At 40.8% G+C, this 21169-nt stretch overlaps 1 protein-coding gene across 1 annotated transcript; it reads left to right on the forward strand.

Moving 5' to 3' along the window:
* Positions 1 to 225: 225 nt before the first annotated feature.
* On the forward strand, positions 226 to 2211 carry DEFB4B (defensin beta 4B). The gene is given in 2 exon segments (NM_001081887.1): positions 226 to 319; positions 1970 to 2211. Coding segments are annotated over 2 exon segments (195 nt in total). The 5' UTR covers positions 226 to 261; the 3' UTR covers positions 2107 to 2211.
* The last annotated feature ends 18958 nt before the right edge of the window (positions 2212 to 21169 follow it).

The following is a 21169-nucleotide window of genomic DNA, read 5'->3' on the forward strand; positions in this document are numbered from 1 at the left end:
AACAAGAAGTTTCTGGTGCCTAAGGCAGGAGAGGCTTTTCTGGGATTTCCCACCTCCTAATTTGCATGAGGGAGACTGAGTGTTCTTTGTGCTCTCAAGGCCATTCCCATAACACACCAGCTAAGACGTTCTAGTTAGTCACTGTAATTACGAAACACGCAGTCAATACTAAATTCTGCTGGCAACCTGGAACCTTTATAAGGTGCAAGGCTCAGCTCCCTGTCCAGACTCAGCTTGCTGTTAAGCTCACCAGCCATCAGCATGAGGATCCTTCATTTTCTCCTTGCCTTCCTCATTGTCTTCCTGTTGCCTGTTCCAGGTAAGGTGGGCCAGGGGAACACAGGGCTGAACAAATGGAAGAATAGGAGGGAGTCTCTCTCTCTTATCTCTCCCTCTCCCTTTCTTCCATTTTCTCTCTCCCTCTCCTTCCTTCTCTCCTACTCTCTCTCTTTCCTTCTCTCTTTCTCAGCCTATCTCCTTCTCTCTCTGTCCATCACCTCTCTCTCTCCTTCCCTCTATCTCTCTTTTTCTCTCTCCTTCTCTCTTTCTTTCTTTCTCTCTCCCTCTCCATCTGTCTATCCATCTACCTCTCACTCTCTCTCTTTCTCTGTCCCCCCTCTTCTCTCTTCTCCACACATTCTTAGAGCAAATAGATTATATGGATTGCTTATGAGAACCAGACACCTTGTCCTTCAACATGAAAGGACTTTACGAACCTTATGGCACAGTTCACAACCTTTTCTCAGCCAATCTGAAGGAGCCAGACAGCTGGTAAATCTCCTCTCCTCGCTGCTTGTCATACCAGACCTGCTGCATAACAGAGGACGCCTCTGTTATATGACTTTTCTTTTTTCATAAAAGCAAGTAATTTGATTTTGCCCAAGAACAGAAGTGCAGAAAAGTCACATTATAAATCTTTATACTTAAAGAGTGGAGTCTCTGGCTAATGGAGAATCCCAGAGAACAACAAAGCCCAGACTGCGCTTTGGGATCTGCTGTTGGGGACTCCCCTGTGCCTCTGTCTCAGCAGCTCCAATGTCCCCGAGGACACACCCCTGAGAGCCTTACTCTCAGTTCACACTGGGAGGCAGTCCGACAGAAGCAGCTGTTAAAATTGGATGCCTAACATTTATTTTATCCTTATCATTATGTAAACAGACAAAAAGGAAGGACCAAGGAGAGAGGAAGAGATAGAAAGAGGGATGGAGAGATGGAGGGAGAGAGAAAATGTGAGGCTGGGACCTGAGATAACTGTTAATTAGAAGTTACATTGCAATATTCTATCAATTTTGTTCACAAGAATATTCCAACACTTGGAACAGTAGTAGGGAGGGAGGGAAGGAGGAGGGAAAACAAATCAGGGAGACAGGAATAGGAGGAAGATGAGAAGGCAGAAATGACAGAGGCAGGGAACGAAGGCATGTGAGACTCAGACCACATATGAGATAGTTCTCAGATATTAGAGACAATACTACAAAGGTGTTTTTAACCATCGTTATTATTGATCGTAAGATACTTAGATAAGCTCTCGTTAAACAATTCCTACCCTTTAAACTGCATTTTATTTTCCAATTTCAGCTGAGACACTTAATCAAGTACATGGTTTCGAAAACAAAGTAATAAAAACAGACAGCAGCTGGCTATTTCTGGTTCTCAAACCTCTGGCCAGTGTGAGAACTGCCTTCGCACACCCTGGAGGGATTCTCTCCGTGGGGGAGCCGAACTTGCACAGAGCCCTCCGCAGACCCCAGGCTCTGGGCCGCGGAGCACAGCGTTCTGCTTCTAGAAACGCGAGGCCCCCCTGGAACCTCTGCGCTGCTAGCCTCTGTCTGGAAACTGCACGTCAGCCTGTGGGACAGGATAGCCGCAGCCTCGGGAAGGGAAGCCCTGAGCATCTGCTCAAGGTGTGCCTTTCTGACTCTGTGCTTTGGTTTCTGACACTACTTTGTCCTTTTTATTTCTTTTTCAGGTTTTACTGCAGGCATAGAAACTTCGTTCAGTTGCTCTCAGAATGGAGGCTTCTGCATATCCCCTAAGTGCCTTCCAGGGTCAAAACAGATCGGCACTTGTATCTTGCCTGGGTCAAAATGCTGCAGAAAGAAGTAATAGAAAGCGGAGAAACTGCTGTGACAGATGTGGAGTCAGAAACTGCTACCTTCACAAAAACATGTAAAATTTAACCCACATTAAACTGCTTTGTTCAAAGACAAAGAATCTTGCCTCCTGGTCACTGTGGTGGTTGCGTGGTGTTTGATCACACAGGCTGATCTCCAGACTCCTTGAGGATCCCCTTTAACTCCCCATACTGACCACCAGGGCCACCACGTGGGACCCTCCTGTGCTCTTCAGGGCGATGGTCACCTGGCCTCCCCCAGTCACTGCCTGTGCTGTCCTGTCAGCTGTGCCTTGTTCTTCCCGCCCTCACCCGCCCCATCATCCCTCAGATGTGTGCCTCATTCATCCTGTCGCCACTCGATCACTGCCTCCTTCCTTCGGGAAACCATGGCTGATCCGCACAGGAAGCAGCCCCTCCTCCTCCATGTTCCCCCCTTCCTGACTTCCTGTGGTGTGGGCTTCTTCCTCAGCCCTGCCTTGTGCACATAGGGATAAGCTTCTCATTCTCTGTGGAGCTATAAGATCTCTATGCATCTGGACTCTATCTTGTTCATTTATATGCTGGTGGTTGAGGGAGACACTGCTTCATAAATTACTATTAGTTGGATGGCAAAGCTGAGTGGGATAAAGTGTTTCTCTCCATGTGGACATCACACGATGCAAGTAGGTGCAGGGGGAAACAAGTCCTCGTTGAAAGCATGATTAAATGAAGACAATAACACATGGAACACAGGGAGAGGGGACCAAACGCCAAAAGAAAGAGACCGTAGGCTGCCAGGGAATAACGGGGATTCTTCCCTCATGTGCAGTCTCTTCCTTGGGACAGTTTGGTAGTTAAATCTACATCTGGGCTAGGGTAGTCTGTATGTGTAAATGGCTCCGTGTTTCTCTACATTAACTCTTCACTCAATTTACCTATAATTTACTTCTGAGTAATTGTTCTTTAGCTCCAAATTAATTCCTTGCATTTCCTAGAGAATCCAGATTGCAAAGAGAAACAGACCTTGCAGAATAAAAATACATTTATCCAGAGACACCTGATAAGGGGGCAAGACTAAGGTGAGGGGAGACAAGCACTTGCTGTGGGTATAGAGCTTAAAAATTTCTGTGATTAAGATAAATAATATAATGTATTATTTTGAAATTTAAATTAAGGCTAAAAAACCCATAATCAACAAAACATCAACATTTTAAATAAGAACAGGATCTGAACAACTCTAATTCTCTGGCCTCACCCTAACCTCGGTCATGTCCTGATTTAATCATTTACTTTTAATAACTTATGACATTTTTATTTACAATAGATGTGTCACTTTTTGGTGTCCGAAAGTATACATCTTTTCCTGTATAGATGAGATGAAGTTTGACAACATGAATGTGATATCAAGTGACATCATAACAATGTCACTAATTCCTGTGTTCTGGGGGATGGCACAATTCCTTTAGGGAGAGACTGCTGTTTTATTTAGGAAACCATTTTAATTGTTATTTTGATCTTGAAAAGTAAGATAAGCGTGTACATTTGTAAAACAGATATGAAAGCAAATAAGAGCTAAGTAGCTCATATTGCTAAAAATCAAAGGAATTTTTGTTTTCAACCTGGAATCAGAGATTAAAAATGAAAGGAGTTTTTCGTTCCAAAAGGAACGTGTGTGTCTATAATATGACAAGATATGATCTGGAGAGATTAATTACTAAGAATAGTGCGAAATCTTTAGCAAGAGTGTGGTGACTTAAACAAGTAAAACAGCCCGATATTTCACCAGCAAAATGGGTTTATTTAGGAACAGGAGAAGAATTGTAATTCAGGGTAAGCAAGCTATAGCAAAAGCCATAAGCAAGTCCAGCAAACAAAGGAGAGAAATATTACTTTACAGAGAAAAAATAGGAAGTTATGAGGGGTTGCATTGAACAAAAGTCCATTGGTGGAAAGCGAGAGTTCAGGGCAGTGAGGAGTGTCATTGGCTGAGTCACTGAGGTGGACCATTTCTTGTCGGGACGTAATATACATGTCTTCCTTTTGAGTCTGTCACTGATGTTTCTTCCTGTAATTGATTTGAGCAGTAGTGTGTGAGAGCTGTCCCTTCTGGCCCCCCAGCCTCATTTTCTTTTTCTTTTCCTTTGTTTTTTATTCTTGAGATCGCATTGATTTATCATATTGTTTAAATTTCAGGTATAGATCACTATATTTCAACTTCTGTATAGACGGCATCATCTTCACCACCAAAAGTCTAGCTGCCAACCCCAAACTTCATTTTAAATGAGATTACCTTTATTCTGTTTCACAAGTGTATTCTGATTTTCACTTTTGTTTTCTAACATACACTTGTATGTGATAACCATATTTCATTACCTTCAACTCTTGTTGTTTCACTCAATGGCTTTCTGATTAGGAAATCATGGGAAATGGGGGAGATCCTCAATCATGCTTGGCACAAAGGTATGAAGTGTAGGGGAGGAACATAATCCCTCTTCCTTCTAGGTCCTTCTGGCTGCTCTAAGAATTAAATGGACATGAGACACAATAGGAGAAAATCAAACTATGCTTTATAACATGTGTACATGGGGGAAACCCAGGAAAACTGAGTAATTCACAGAATGGCCAAGCTGACCCGATAAATACCATTTTCAGCCAAGGCAAAGGAGGATATTGAGGGTAGCGTTTTGGGGCTTAAAGGGGAGGAAAGCAATTTACATGGAGATAGAAATGCAAATGTTTGTGAAACCAGTGTTTGCTGGGCCATCTGTAGACAATGTTGTCTGATAGTACTTGCTCCTTCTTGAAACAGGCCTGAAATCTTAAATTCTTTTAGGCAGTTAGGGGGAAGGTCAAAGTTTCTTTCAGTATCTTGTTCTTCAAAATAATCAAGGCAGGGCCAATCCCAGTTGCCTAGTGGTTAATTTGGCATGCTCTGCTTCTGCTGCCTGGGTTCTGTCATTGGCATTGAACTACACCAGTCATCTAAAATTGACTATGCTGTGGCAGCAGCTCACATACAAAAAGAGGAAGATTGGCAATAGATGTTAGCTCAGAGTGAGTCGTCTTCAGCAAAAAAAAAAGAAAAGGAAAACAGAAAAGTAAAGTAAAAAAGAAAATCCAGCAAAGAAACACATTTTTGGGGTGGCCAATTCTGATCCCCTCCAGAATCAAGAGGGCAGTTGCCACAGGAAGTGAGGTGAAATCAGCCAGAGAAGGTTTGGAAAAGCTGAAAGTGGACGTTTGGACAAAATATCATGAGCATAAGCACCAACTGGAATCCTGAGAATCATTTGAGTATTTGCCTGAGTTTATAAGGGATGGGAGCTGGAATTACTTAATTTGGATATTAAAAACCTGGATAATTGGGGCTGGCCCAGTGTCGTAATGGTCAAGTTCACACATTCTGCTTTGTTGGGCCAGGGTTCATGGGTTCAGATGCTGGGCACAGACTTACACACCGCTCATCAAGCCATGCTGTGGCAGCATCCCACATACAAAATAGCGGAAGACTGGCACACATTTAGCTCAGTGACAATCTTCCTTAAGCAAAAAGAGGAAAACTGGCCACGGATTTTAGCTCAGCACAACTCTTCCTCATGAAAAAAACCTAAGAACCCAAAACAAAAACAACCAGGATAACCTCAGAATTTGGGGCATTAGCAGACTGCTTCTGGACCAAGCCAACTTGCATCTTACTCTCACTCTTTAAACCTGCTAACTTACAACTTAAAAGAAGAAAATCCTACCTATCCTATTATGCTTGGATCATGAGAGAAAAAAGAGAGAATTGTATGTTACGCCTTGCACCTAGTTCATTATTTTTATTGAGTTCATCTGCCTAACTCCAACAATATTAGCACATAATCTTTACTCCAACTATGTCGAAACCAAAGGAGGAGATTCTCCAAGGAACAGGGTTTTTCTCTGATAACTCTAGGTACAGTTTTCTTTGTTTCTTTCTTTTGTCTTCTTTGTATTTTGCAGAGCTTTTTCAATCTATAAGTTAATGTCTGTCATTGGTTTTAGAACATCTCCAGACGTGATCTCAAGAATTCCTGCTGTGTATCCTTTGTCTCCTCTCCTCCTGGGAATAGAATTGCATATATATTACACCTCTTACTGTGCTCTCATATGTATTTTATGCTATTTTCTGCATTTTCCATGATTTTCCTTCTCTGTGCTTTGATCTGTAAATTTTACGTTGATCTGTAGTCTAACCCTCAGATCCCCTCCTGCTAGGGCCAGTCTGCTGTTAAACCATCCATTGTGATTGTAAGTTTAGATATTGTATTCTCAGTTCTGGAGTTGCCATTAGATATTGTTAAATTCCTAACGAAGACCTATACAAACGTGGGTATTGTCAGCTACGTTGCAGGTCTCCCAGCCCTCTTGGGATTATAGGATTGTTCATCTTAATACCTGCCCCTGAATGAATTTAAGATGTAGGAGTACTTGCTTTAAAGATAATACTTTCAAACAAAGCCTTGCTCAAACAAAGATAATGACAAACCACTGAAGAAATATAAAAAGATCTAACTGTAGGACAATTTGGAGGTGGAGATACATTAAGGAACAATAGCACCTCTTTTAAAAAGAGACCTGTGATATAACCTTAAATATTGTTTTCTTACTTTTGCTTTCACAAATGGACAACTTCAAATAAGCACGTGTCTGCTTTTACTCTTGCTAAATCACTAGTGTTGACAGACATAGTTAAGTTAAAATATAGGACCACCAGTTGAATGTGAATTTCTGATATAGGATCACTAATTTTTTGGCATAATATATCCCTTACAATATTTGGGACACACACATTCTTAAGGACTAGTCATGGTTATCTGAAATTTAAGTTTAACTGGACATGCTGTATTTTATCTGAGAATCCTGTAAATAATTGAAAAGTTCCTCCTTAAAGACAATGTTTTGACCAAATATTTATTTATTGCACAATAGATTTTTATTTTTGCTGGCTGTGGTAGGCAGAATAATGGTCCCCAAATATGTACTAATCACTACAACCTGTGAGTGTGTTGTCTCACACGATGCAGTAAACGAAAGGATTACGACTTTTCCTTCCTCCTGAAAGTCGTATGTTTAAAACCTAATGCCCAATGTGATGGTGAAAGGAGGTGGTGCCTTTAGGAGATGATTAGGTCATGAGGGTGGAGCCCTCATGAATCGGATAGTAACCTTACAAAGGATCCTAGAGTGCTAGCTTGTCCCTTCTGCCATGTGATGTTACAGTAAGAAGATGCAGTCCATGAGGAAGCAGACTCTCACCAGACCCCTAATCTGCCAGTGTCTTGATCATGGACCTCTCAACCTCCAGAACTCTGAGAAATAAATTTGTGTTATCAGCCACCTGGCCTATGGTAGATAGTTACAGTAACCTGAACAGACTAAGAGACACCTCAAATGAGAATTAAAGTAGCAGATGAAATAAGGTTGCTACTCAGCTGACCTTAAAATAGGGAGATTATCTGGATGGGCCCAATGCAATCACAAGGAACCTGAAATGTGGAAGAGGGAAGCAGAATAGTCAGTGTCAGAGTGATGTGATCTGAGACAGAATCAACCAGCCGCTGTTGGCTTTGAAGATGGAGGAAGGGACCATAAACCAAGGAATGTAGGCAGCTTCTAAAGCTTGAAGAGGTAAAAAGACAGATCCTCCCTTAGATACTCCAGAAGGAACACAGTCCTGTCAAAAACTTGACATTAGTCCAGTGAGACCCATTTTGGACTTTTGATCCCAGGAACTGCAAGATGGTAAGTGAGTGTTGTTTTAAGCCACAGTGGCAATTTGTTACAGCATCAATAGGAAACCAATATGCTAACAGTTTAAAATGATGCACTAAGCATAAAATTAGCAGCCCAAGAGATGCAAACCTGCCTTGTTTAATGGAGGAAATAAATGATAAAAACTGTCAACATTATTCTCAACTTTCAATATCTTTTTTCACAGGACTTCCGTGGTTCATATGCCAACTTTCCCTCCCTTAGTGGGGACCCCAAGCTCACTATTGTGAGAAGGACTCCTTTTGTTCAGATTTGTAGTTTGGATTTATTGTGAACAGGTCCAGCCCTGGGTGGAGGCAAAGGGCTTGCTGTCTGTGTTCTGTGATTTCACATATCCAGGAAGATCACTACCCCAAAAAACATTTCCTCATGCAATTGGCAAGGAGTAAATTTATACGATTGAAGCTTTATTCATGAAATCCAAGTTCTAATTCTTTAACAACGCATCACACAGCACCAAACGGCTGTCTTAAGAAAAACAACGCAGCCACACAAAACATTGAGTTGTCTTCAGTGCCTCCAAGTGTCACCTGAGTTCTGGACATTAATGATCATGAACCATAAATAACCTGACATCACAAGGGTACATTCCTAGAATCCTCATTTGCATGGAAAGTCTCATGGACTCTAAGATGGTGACAATCCATTCAGTTATTTTAGCCCAACATTCTCTTTCTCTGATGACAAGAAATGAGATACCATCCTAACTCATCATCTAAAATGTATTCAGTTAATGGTAAATTTACGAGGCTGTCACACGAATTTTAATATTCCATGAAAATTCAAAGGTCATTATCATTTACCCATTGAAGGTAACCCACTTTTGTGTCTTCTCTCAGCACCAAAAATCCACCTATTCTGTCCTATCCAAACACCAAGCATACTGATGGAGGGTCCTGGTCAGACCAAGTCCTGATTCATATCCGGGCTTGGACATGAGCCAGGCATACTGAATTGAAAACCATTTTGGCCTCATTCTGTCTCCTATCTCTTGGGAAAGGATGGGAATTTTGGAGCATCAAAGTACCACAATGAGGACAGATTAAACCCAGGCTACCTGTTCTACTATTGCTAGTAAATGAACACAAACTCAACCTAGCTCCACCCCGTCCATATCCACTACCAGAAGGAACTCATTTGTAGATAAGCTTTTCTCTCCCAGATGGAAGCAGGATGCAATTTCTGAGGCAAATGCACCTAAGCTCAGTCTTAGATGTTCCAAGAGTAAGTCATGAGAGCCAGGAGGAAACACGCTACATTTTCCTCATTGTAAAATTCTATTAGAGTTGAAAACATCAGTTCTACAAGTAACCGTGGTCCCTTAATCTTTACAAAAACTGGAAATAGAATCACTTTGCTCTTTATCCTTGGCTAGTCAATGAGTTTGTCAGCCATCAGCTCTCAGGATTGATTACCGTTTCTCCACACTGCTATTCTGATTCTTGTTGCCTGCTCCAGGTAAGAAGGATCTGAGAAATCGCAGACTGGAAACAATTTGAGGATAAACTGAAGTTTCTTACTCATTCTTTCTCTAGACTAAATAGATTATTTGATCTGCTCTTTAAAATTAAACATGTATTCTTCAACAATGAAGGGGCATAAGACCTTAAAGAAGTTGTCAGAAATTTGTTTTTTCTTAACCTAAGGTAAGAAACTAAATAACTATTGAAATCCCACTGCTTTTCATGGCAGAAAACTGCAATGCCTAAACTTGAAGCATAAGCTGAATGTCTTTCTAAATAGAAATAGGAGAGTTAACTTTAATCCAAGAATAGAAATGCAGCCTATCCTTCTATAATTAAAGGGTGGAGTCTTTGGACACCTACAGAAATGAATGACATGACTGGGGTTTCCATCTCACACTTTGGAAAGCTTTACTTGTGTGTCTCATGTGGTCTCTTCACATGGGAAAGCATCTGGAGTACATTGTTCTCTCTTGGGTTTGCAGGTGAGCTTGACCTTCACTTACTTGGTTGCCTGCCTTTATTTTCTCCTGGCATTTACAGTAATTGAAGTAAAAAAAGAAGAAGGGGAACTGAAAAAGAGATAAATAAAAAGGAAAGAAGGAGTGGGAGAGAAGAGGAGAGAGAAAGAACTTGAGAAAACAGCATAAATAAGAGATATTATTATACATCTCTTGCTTGTATAACTGTATTATCAAGTTCACATGATATGATACCACTCAGATGATAATATGTTTATAAAACAATTAGAGTTTCTTCCCACCTAAACTCAGATACTCAGCTAACCAGATGATTTGAGAAAAAGAAAAACCAACAAATGCACTCCTGTTTGCCTTTTCTGAACTGAGATCTCTGACCTGTGTTTGGTCACTGCGGACTTCCAGCAGCCTCCAGCTGACTTCCTTGCAGTGGGGACAGATTTGCAGGAAACCCGCCACGAGCTTCTACCTGAACCCGCCTAGTGGCCCAAGCCACTCGCCCACAAATCAGAACCTTTAGCCAATTGCTTCTTCAAGAACGAGTATCCAGTCCCTTTGCCAGGAAATTGTCTACAAGAAATCATGATCCCACGTCAAGATCATCAGGGTCATGTAGTCCCATCCTTAGAAATGAAGCTCATCCCACAAGGATTTACGAAGAGGGACAATGACTCATGTTTTGAGTCTTCCTGAAATGCTGCTGGAACTTCTCCTTGTGCTCTCCTTTCTTTCCAGGCTTCTCCAGAAGAGTCCTATTTCCTTTATCTTGCATTGAGAGCAGGAGCTTTTGTTTTCTCATCAAATGCCCTCCTAACTGGATAGAGATCGGCAGGTGTCTCCCACCCACAGAAATGTGTTTCAGAAGAGGAAAATAGGAACAAAGAAAGACAGCTGCCGAGACTACTGTGGAGACAGAAACTGTTTCCCTAAGATATATTCATAAAATGTAAACTCAGTTGAATCCCTTTCTTCAGAATCAGAGAACCTGACCTCTTGCAATTCTGGTTATTGTGTAGTATTTCACTCAGAGCTTTCAAAGAGATCCTTAATGATTTCTCCTTTACCTCTGAGATAAATACTCTTCACTCTAGCGTTCAGCAGATCCACAGTGCATCACCACTTAGTTTGTGGCGTTACCATTTAAGCTCCAGGCAAATTGGACCTCTGAAATCTTGTATATGACTTCTTTTCCTACAATCTATACATTCCTCTTGCTATTCTAGCTGCTTGGCATGTCACCTCCTACGGCAACTAGATCACTACAAATTTGACCCATCCTTCAAGACCTAGCTCAGATCCCATGCGATTCATGAAACCCACGAATGCATAAAATCTCTCCACCCTCTGAGCAGCACACGGTTTTGCTCTTTTTAATGGATGCCTCTTACTCACACTTGATTGCATTCCTGTGTTTGTTTTAAATATTCCATTTACCAGCAAGGTCCTTGTAGACGAGGATCATTTTTATTTCAACAAATTTCCTTAGAATTACATAAAATTGAATTCAACACATTAATGTATAATCGTTTAGGATTTTTTTAATATTGATTTGTAACTCAAATGTTGGGAGGAAACATCATAATGAAGACATAAATAAAAATATCTCATGGCACTCAGGAAGAGGGCAACAGAGGTCAAGAGGAAAGAGAAAAGAGAATGGCCCTTGGTCTCTCTCAGTTGAGGGAATTTAATAGTAACACGATCCACATTTATGCAATTTTTATGTATCTGGCTATATATTTTTACACAGCTCTTTAGTATATACATTACACATGCAATATAATATGATAGAATATAATATAGTATGGCATAATGTATTCTGACACAATTAGACTAGAAAAGCCTTGTCTAGGTGGATGTATATAATCAAATTTTTTCTCTCCTGCTGCTCATCCAGCAAATTTCCTTGATTGACCGGTGGAGAGAAAATACAGCATAGAAAATGAGAGAATTGCTTTTTATCATTAGAGAGATTTGCCTTAGAAATATCTTGTATACTCAATGAACTAAGGTAAAGATTTGACTGTCGTATTTATTTCCTCACCTGTAATATGGAATAATAATGGCTCTATAATAGATCAAAAGGAAAAAACAATGCTGAAAAAGTAAATAGAACTTAAAACTCATATCCTCAGTCACACCAGTCACATTTCACGTGCTTGATAGCCACCTGTAGCTAATGGCTGCCATACTGGACATCACAGACACAGAACATTTCCAAAAGTCTGATGGGGCATCATTTGTCCCATTGATCTCATTGCAATATTCCTCATGATGTTTGTCATTCTCTCTCTTACTCTCTTGACTTTAGACACTATTCAGGTTCTCTCTACTTTCATGTTGCTTTCTAAATGGCTATAGTCACCTTCTTAATCTCTTGTCACTTTTCTTCCAGCTTAACTCACAGGAGCTTGAGAAGATTGGTGGTCACTAGGTGCCATGGCTGTGGCATTTAAAGTATCACAATTTATGAAACAACTCTCATTGCATAGGATGTTCAAGGCACAGTATTCAGGAGTGAGAAACCCCAGTCCAATACTTATTGTCTATTTTGTGCCATGTACTTGTAAGATATTGCCCTTTTCAAGAAGAGGAAGGCACTTTAGGAAGTCTTTATGAAGAGCATGTGAGGTGGAGTATATCCCTAATCTCACAACACTTCATTTTGTTGTTTCCTTTGTGGTGCATGGCCAACACATATGCAAAAGATGCTCAACTTCACTAATTATCAGGGAAATGCAAATTAAAACCACAGTGAAATATAACTTCACACCTGTTAGGATGCCTATTATAAAAAAATAAAATATAACAGATGTTTGCAAGGAGGTGGAGAAAAGGGAATCCTTGCACATTGTGAATGAGAATGTAAATTGATACAGTCATTATGGAAAACAGTATGCAGTTTCCTCAAAAACTAAAAATAGAAATGCCATGTGATCTAACAATCCCACTGCAGAGTATATACCTAACAGAAATGAACCAGCACCTCAAAAGATACTTGCACTATTCCATGTTCATTGCACTTTTATTCACAGGAGCCAGGATATGGAAAAAACCTAAGTGTCTGTTGATGGATGAATGTATAAAGAAAATGTTTATCTATATAATGGAATATTATTCAGCCTTAGAAATTGAGATCCTGCCATTTTTGACAACATGAATACACGTGGAGGACATCACACTAAGTGAAATAACACAGAAAGGAAAAAGACTGCATGCTGTCACTTACATGTGGAATCTTTAAGAGTCAAAAACATTGAAGCAGAGAGTAGAACGGTGGTGATATGGGTGGAGAGATGTGGGAAATGGGGAGATATTGTTTAAAGGGTACAAAGTTGTAGTTAGGTAGGATAAATGAGTCTAGAGATCTAATTTATAGCATGATGACTATAGTTCATAATACTGTACTGAATACTGGAAATTTGCTAAGAGAGTAGATAGGTGCTCTCACCACACACACAAAAACACAAAAGGTGGTAACTATGTAAGGGGAAGACATATTAATTAGATTGACTGTGGAAATAATTTCACTGTGTATAGGTCTATCAAATCACAATTCTGTGCAGTTTTTAAGTATATATAACTTTTTATTTTAAAAAATACAATAAAATAGGTGCCAGCTCCATGGTATAGTGGTTAAGTTTGGAATGTGCAGTTCGGTGGCCTGAGTTTGCAGGTTCAGATCCTAGGCAGGGACCTACATCACTTGTCAGCTATGCTGTGGCAGTCGCCTGCATACAAAATAGAGGAAGATTGCCACAAACGTCAGCTCAGGGATAATCTTCTTCAAGCAAAAAAGGAGAAAGATTGATGACAGATGTTAGCACAGGGTGACTCTTCCTCAGTGAAAAAAAAAAAAAAAAACAGAACAAAAATAGAATAAAATAAATTGACTTGAGAACTACAAAATGTTGTTAATAAATGCAGATTTCCAAGCTTACTGAAACATGGTCTGAAGCGTTAAGTAGTGCTTTTATGATCAAATTAATTTTCAATTTCCAACTTTATCAAGTGAATGTTACTGTAGAATTTAGTTGGATCCAACCAAGTTAGTATTCATTTTCCAATGAAACATAGGAATTAAGCTTAAAATAATAGTCTAAAAAAATCCAATGGCATTTTTCACAGATACAGAAAAGACAATCTTAAAATGCATATGGAACCTTGAAAGATCCCGAATAGTTAAAGAAACCTTGAGCAAGAAGAAAAAAACTAGACATCACACTTCTGATTTCAACTTATGATACAAAAAAATGTGGTACTGGCAAAAACAGAAACCTAGACCGACATAACAGAATCGAGAGCCCAGAAATAAACCTACACATATATGGTCAACTGATCTACCACAAAAGTGTCAAAACTAAACAATGGGGAAAGAAAGCCTCTCAACAAATTGTGTTGGGAAAACTGCATCTTCACAAGCTGAAGAGTGAAATTGGAACCCTATCTTAGAGCATACACAAAAATCAACGAAGAAGGATTAAAGACTCAAAAATAAAACTCGAAACCATAAAACTCCTAGAAGAAAATACAAGAGTAAAGGTCTTTGACTTTGGTCTTGGCAATGATGTTTTTGGATTGGATGCCAACAGCAGAAGCAACAAAATCAAAGATAAACAAGTGGGACTCCCTCAGACGAAGACATTTCTGCACAGCAGGACACACTGAACAAACTGAAAAGGTCAAGCTCCTTTAATGTTACAATTATCTCCCAAGGCTCAGAGGTGACAGCAGCAGCACAGGAGGCTGCCCTTTGACAGAGCAGTAGTCTAGCCTTGGGGCTGTAGGAGAAGGTCTGGGGACGTTCTCTGAACACCCTGGGACTGTGTGGGGTAGTCAGGAGCATGGGCTTTGAAGAGCGACTGATTTTGTTCCCAGTTACATCACTGCCCCTTGGTGGCTTGTGGCTTTGGACATTGACCTTTAACCTGTCTAGGCCCAGGATCATCTTCTGTAAAATTGGATAATGCCTGCCTGGCCACTTTGTTTATGAGAATTAAATGAGATAACTTGTATATTGCTGGCCAAAAGTAAGGCCAGCTACTGAGCTCTGCTTAGTGCAAAATAAAAATGTGGGTCGCCTTGCTCAAAGGGCAGGAAAGGAAAGTATTGTTAAAGGCACTGAGATATGAAGATTTTCTTAAAAATATTACTTACAAAATGTAATAAGAACAATAGTTGTACAGGAATAACATAGGCTCACAAATCACAAAAAATGTTTTCAATGTCATAATTTTGATAGAATAGTTAATATTCGACAAATGGGATATCTTGATTGATCATAACTCTTTTCTGGCTCAATTTTCTGCAAATTAATTTTAGATCATGAAAATTTATACTTTAAACAACTTCATCTTCTGTTTTGAGAAGAATCTACTGATGGAGCTGTTACTGGAGTTGAGTGTTTTATAAACTAGGACAACATGGGGATAAATGATCTTGAAATATGAATTTTGGTACATGCAGAGCTTGTGATTCTTTTTTAATATTTAAACTTTTTCTTAAGTCTACAGAGCTGGTGATTCCTGAGAGACAATTTTTATTAAAAGATATAACTCATACAGAAATCAGTTACTTGAAATCAGTTTCAAGTAAGTTTAAATTTAATTAATAAGGAGGAATTAATTAAAAAATGGTCTTCCTTGTGATCATTGATACATCTGAAGCTTTTCATGAAAATAAAGCTCTTCTCTGTTGGTTGTGACTATCTTCATAAACTTAATTTCTATTTCTAAGCCTGAAAACTGCTGAAGGAATTCTAATCTCTTGGAAGATGACTGAAAACTCTCTCAGTTTGCTTTCTTGCAATGCCCATGTGCACATTCTTATTTTGAAATAATTGATTGACAACAGTTTACTGCCTGAGTGCCCACAATGCCTGTCCAGGTACATCAGGCCTGGAGTTACTATCGGTACAGGTGCACCAGGAATGGCTCTGAGCATGGATGGGCGCAGAGGTCTCAATGTTGCATCCACACAGAGACCATCCTTTCTCCCAGTGCCACTGCTGCTGTGGCTGCCATCATCTCTGCCAATCCCAGTCCCATCCCACCCCTCAGCTCCAAGGTGCCGGGGCTTCTCCAGAGATGTGGGTGCTCTGGGCAGCTGGGTCGACTGTCCTCACACACACTGCCCTTGGCGTCAGTGGGCCTGAGCCTGCACACCCTGAGCAAATCTGCTCTGCCTCGTTGTAGACTCCGTTACTCCGCTAGACTTCACTCACAAAACGCAAGAACAACTATTAAGACTGTCAGTGGTGGCAGTAGAGTATAAAACCAAGCAGCAGGCCCTTCTGAGAACAAGGCCCTCTGTGACCGTCACAAGCTGTGAGGCTGGCCCTGGCCACAAGAGATGGGAACCAGTAAAAACTGGTTTTGTTTATTAACAACGAGGAGTCCGTGCTGAGAAACCTTGTTTTGTAATGTTGTAGATGTTAAAGACTTCGTTGTTCAAAAACTTATTTATAAAAATGTGACACCCCTCTCTGTTCTGGGGAACTGAGCCACTTTAACTCAGAGACCCTGCCTCAGTTTCCTACTCAGTTACAGGTAAAAGGGGTTTGGGGACACGGCATTTACCTTCCCTTGAAGAACAGGACTGGGAGTCTCCCTCGCAGCCCAGGCTTGATGGCCACCATTTTATACATAGCCTTGTTTTGCTTTGGGCCTGTGAAAACTATGAATTAATTTATATTTTACCCAAACTCAACCCTTCCCTAAATCCTGTAATAACTACATCTCTGGTTTTCATCCAGGCATCCTATAGTTCATTAGTGGTTTCCTTGGTAAAGCAAGACAATAGCTCTACCTTTGAAGGACAAATGTGCCCCTAGGCTTAATCTCCAGGATAAACAGAGCCACAAAGGAGTCACTCTTAGACCAAGTCAGTGGAAAATAAGCAGCTGCAATCATAGGAATTCCTGATGGGAACACTCAGCCCAATGTCCTTAGGCAACAATGCTGATGACACCTACGCCTTTGTATAGTCTTCCCCAGGGACATATGGGTGATACATTCCACAGCTTTTTCAGATTTCTGCCCAAATTTGCATTCTCATCTAACAGGGCCTTTGCAGTGCACTGGGATCTGGGCATGGAAAAAGTATACAAAAAGAATGCTATTATCCAAAGCAAATGAAAACACTATCTCAAAAAGATCTGCACCACCATGTTCATTGCGGTATAATTCACAGTAGCCAATATATAGAAATAACTAAGTGTCCATGGATGGATGAACAGATAAAGAAGATGTCGTATGCTATGAAATACTACTGAGACATAGAAAAGAAGGAAATCTTACCATTTTTGACAACATGGATGGACCTCGAGGGCATTATTCTAAGTGAAATAAGCCAGAGAGAGAATGACAAATACCATATGATCTCACTCACATGTGGAATCTGAATAAAAACAAAAATCAAAAACTGAACTAATAGATAGAGGGAACAGATGGATGGCTGCCGGCAGTGGGGGATGGGAGAAAGGGTTGTGGGGGTTCAAAAGGTACAAACTTCCAGTGATAAAATAGATTAGTCAAGGGAAGTGATGTGCAGCATGGTGAATGTAGTTAGTAATACTGAATTGCATACTTGAAAGTTGCTAAGAGAGTAGGTCTTAAAAGTTCTCATCACAAGAAAAAATGTTGTCACTGTGTGGTGATGGATGTTAACTAGACTTATCGTGGTGATCATTTCACGTGATATACAAACATTGAATCATTATGTTGTACACCTGAAACTAATAGAATTTATAGGTCAACTATATCAATAATAAAATGTTCTTAGTTGCTCTCTGGAGTTGGACAGCGATTGCAAGAAAACTCACCGTTTCCTACGGATGAAATTTTAAATGACAATGTTTCATTTTTATAACAATAATTTTAACCAGTAAGAGTCAGGATTGATATCAAACATTGAAAAGGATGGAAACCACTAACTTGATTCGACTTAAAATTCCTTACCAAAGTGTGGTATTTCTTTAAGGATACTTAAAAAAATAAAGAGACATAACAGCTGAACTCGATGTGTGAATCTGGATTGAAAATGAACTGGGAATAAAAGCAACAGTTGTAAACACATTCGTGAAACAATTGGGGAAATGTGAATATTGACTAAATACCAAATGATATGAAGGAATTATTGTCATTTTATAATGCATGTAAATGGTATAGTGATTTCTGTGGGAATTTTTCCTTCTTCTTAAGAGATGCATGCTGAGATTATTAGGGTGAAGTGCCATGACGGTTTCCTCTTCCTTTAAAAGATGGAAGAAATATAGCAAATATAAATGGATATTTTTAAAAGAGTTTAATTTAGTCAGAACGTATACAGTCTGTCCTGTGTATCTGGGAATGCAGAGCCCTGGATAACAGGGCCAACTAAGGGACTCAAGCACCCATGAATCCATGGTAACCACGGAAGGTTCTGGACCCAATCCCCGTGGCTACTGAGGGACGACTGCTTAGGTTTTCTTTCACATTCATTTACTCCCTATGCTTACTTCCCTGGAAGAAACAGTTTAAGGGTCAGGATTGATTAACTCACTCCTGATTGCAACCTGCTTACCACACAGGGGAACAAAGCCACGACAAGGGACATGACCCACTGGGGACTACACCAGGAGCCTTGGATGGGAACTATGTTAGAACTTTGCTCAGCCCCCTGGCCCAGTCCTCGTCTTCACGCCCCATGAGAAACTTCCTCCTGTGGAGAGTCATCTCTGGTCTTGCTACACAAGAGCATCAACAGCTGCCTTTTAGGAACATCTCTGCCCTGCTGGAAACTATGGATCCTGAAAACGTGACATTTTTACTGAAGAGATAAAGTGGATGTGACTCATTCTATTTCTGCCTCCAGTGTCGTATTATAGCATTCATCAAACTGACCCTGTAATATAAGTTTTTTCCTAGAAAGTGGGTAAATAACTAATTACGTTACATGCAGGTAGTTATAATAAATACAAACAGATGTTTGTCTCTCTCAATCTTCATTTAGAGCTAAAAAGGAAGGAATCAAGATTAATTAAATCTATTTTCCCTCAGAAAAACCTGCCACCCTGATGGGTACAGGACCCTGTCCATTCCCTGTGACCACTGTCAGAGGAATGGCAAGCGTCTGAGTGACACAGTGAGACCTTGCACAAGCCTGCAGCTCTGTGGGCTCCTTCAAAAATGGGACCCACTGACAACAGGGAAAGTGTGGGGGACTTGGAGTCCATTCAGAGTGTGGCCTGAGCTACTGAGTAAACTGAGGCTACAAGCCTTATCCTTGCTTTGTGATTCACAGACTCTGAGGAGATCCCTCTAGTCACAAGTCCACCCTCGCATTCTTTCTCTGATGAAGACAAACAGGGACCTATCTGCCTCATCACCTGTCACATGGTATGATGGTAAATTTTGGACTTTTCACATGAATGTTACCATCTCATGATAACCTAGGGAGGGTCAGGCCCACCATGCCCATCTTCCCTTAGTGCCCAAAGCCGTCTTTGTGCTGTGAGAAACCATGTTATCTCTAGGGACGCTGGGTTTGAGCAAGCCTTCTTCATGTCTGGGAGCTGAATATGTCCCTAGGTGATGGAATTAGATGAACTGGATGTTAGTTTGGCCCTAGGCTGTCCCCAAACCGAGGAAAAACAAAGTTGACAGATTGAAAGTGCCATGGGGCAGGCAAAGGAGCGCCAGCAAGTCTGTTCCAATATGGAGAAAGACCTGGCCCCTCACCTCATCATGCCCCACCTGGACTGAGCAAGACAGGAAGAAGTTTCTGGTCCCAAACACAGGAGAAGTTTATATGGGATTGTCCATGTCTCGGTTTGCATACAAGTGACTGGCTGTGCTTTGTGCTCTCAAGGCCGTTTCCATGAGAGATCAGGCTAAATATTCAGTTTACTTACTGTAATTTCCAAAGTCACAGCCAATAGTAAATTCAGCCAATACCTGGAACCTTTATAAGGTGCAAAGCTCAGCCTCCTCTCCAGTCTCAGCTTGCTGTTAAGCTCCCCAGCCATCAGCATGAGGATCCTTCATCTCCTCCTTGCGTTCCTCATTGTCTTCCTCTTGGCTGTTCCAGATAAGGGGGGCCAGGGGAACACAGGGCTGAACAAATGGAAAGAATAGGACAGAGTCTCTCTCCTCTCTCTTCCTCTCCTCTCTCTCTCCTTTGCTCTCTTTCCTCTTCTCTCTCTCCTTCTGTCTCTGTATTCCTTTCTCTTTCCCTCTCCATCTCTCTCTCTCATTTTCCAAATCCCTTCTCTCTCTTTTACACACACACTTGGACCAAATGGATTGTATGGATTGCTTATGAGAACTAGGCACCTTGTCCTTCAGTGTGGATGTACTTTAAGAACCTTACTGCACAGTTCACAACCTTTCCCCAGCCAATCTGAAGGACCAGACAGCTTGTGAATCTCACCTCCTCGCTGCCCTTCGTGCTAAAACTGAGGCATCATAGAGGACTCCTCTGTTAGGTGACTTTTCTATTTGCATAAAAGCAAGAAATTTGATTTTCTCCAAGGACAGAAATGCAGAACGTCACCTTATAAATCTTTATAACTAAAGGGTGGAGTCTCTGGCTAATGAAGAATCCCAGAGAATAAGGAAGCCCAGCCTGCATGTTGGGATCTGCCGTTGGGGAGCCCCCTGTGACTCTGTCTCTGCAGCTCCGAGGTCCTTGAGGACACATGCCTGAGAGCCTTACTCTCACTTCACAGCTGGGACATAGTCCGTCAAAAGCCGCTTTTAAATTTAGATGCCTAACTTTTATTTTATCTTGGGTAGTCTCGAAAGAGAATAAAAGGAAGGAAAGAAAGAATGAGAGAGGAAGGGAGAGATGGAGAGAGAGATGAAGAGACATAGGGAGAGAGTAAACGGGAGGGTGGGACCTGAAATAACTGTCAATTAGAAGTTATATTGAAAAACTCTTATTTGATCAGTTCTGTTTATAATTATATAGAACAGTAGCAGGAAGGGAGGGAAGGAGGAGGGAAAACCAGTTAGGAAGACAGGAATACTAGGAACAGTAGAAGGCAGAAATGAAGGAAGGAAGCAATGAAGCGGGGAGAACATGTGAGACCCAGACCACATCTGAGATAATTCTCAGATATTAAAAGCACTGTTACCAAAGGTTTCTTTCACCGTTGTTATTTTCCATCGTAAGTTACTTAGATATTAAGTTCTCATTAAACAATTCCTACCCTTTAAGCTGCATTTTATTCTCCCGTCTCAGCTGAGATCGTTAATCACCTACATGGTTTAGAGAAGAAAACAATAAAAACAGACACCGGCTGGTCTTTCCTGGTTCTGAAACCTCTGGCCTGTGTGAGAACCACTTCGCACACC

This window comes from Equus caballus, chromosome 27 (genome assembly GCF_041296265.1).
Source record: "Equus caballus isolate H_3958 breed thoroughbred chromosome 27, TB-T2T, whole genome shotgun sequence".
Lineage (NCBI taxonomy): Eukaryota > Metazoa > Chordata > Mammalia > Perissodactyla > Equidae > Equus > Equus caballus.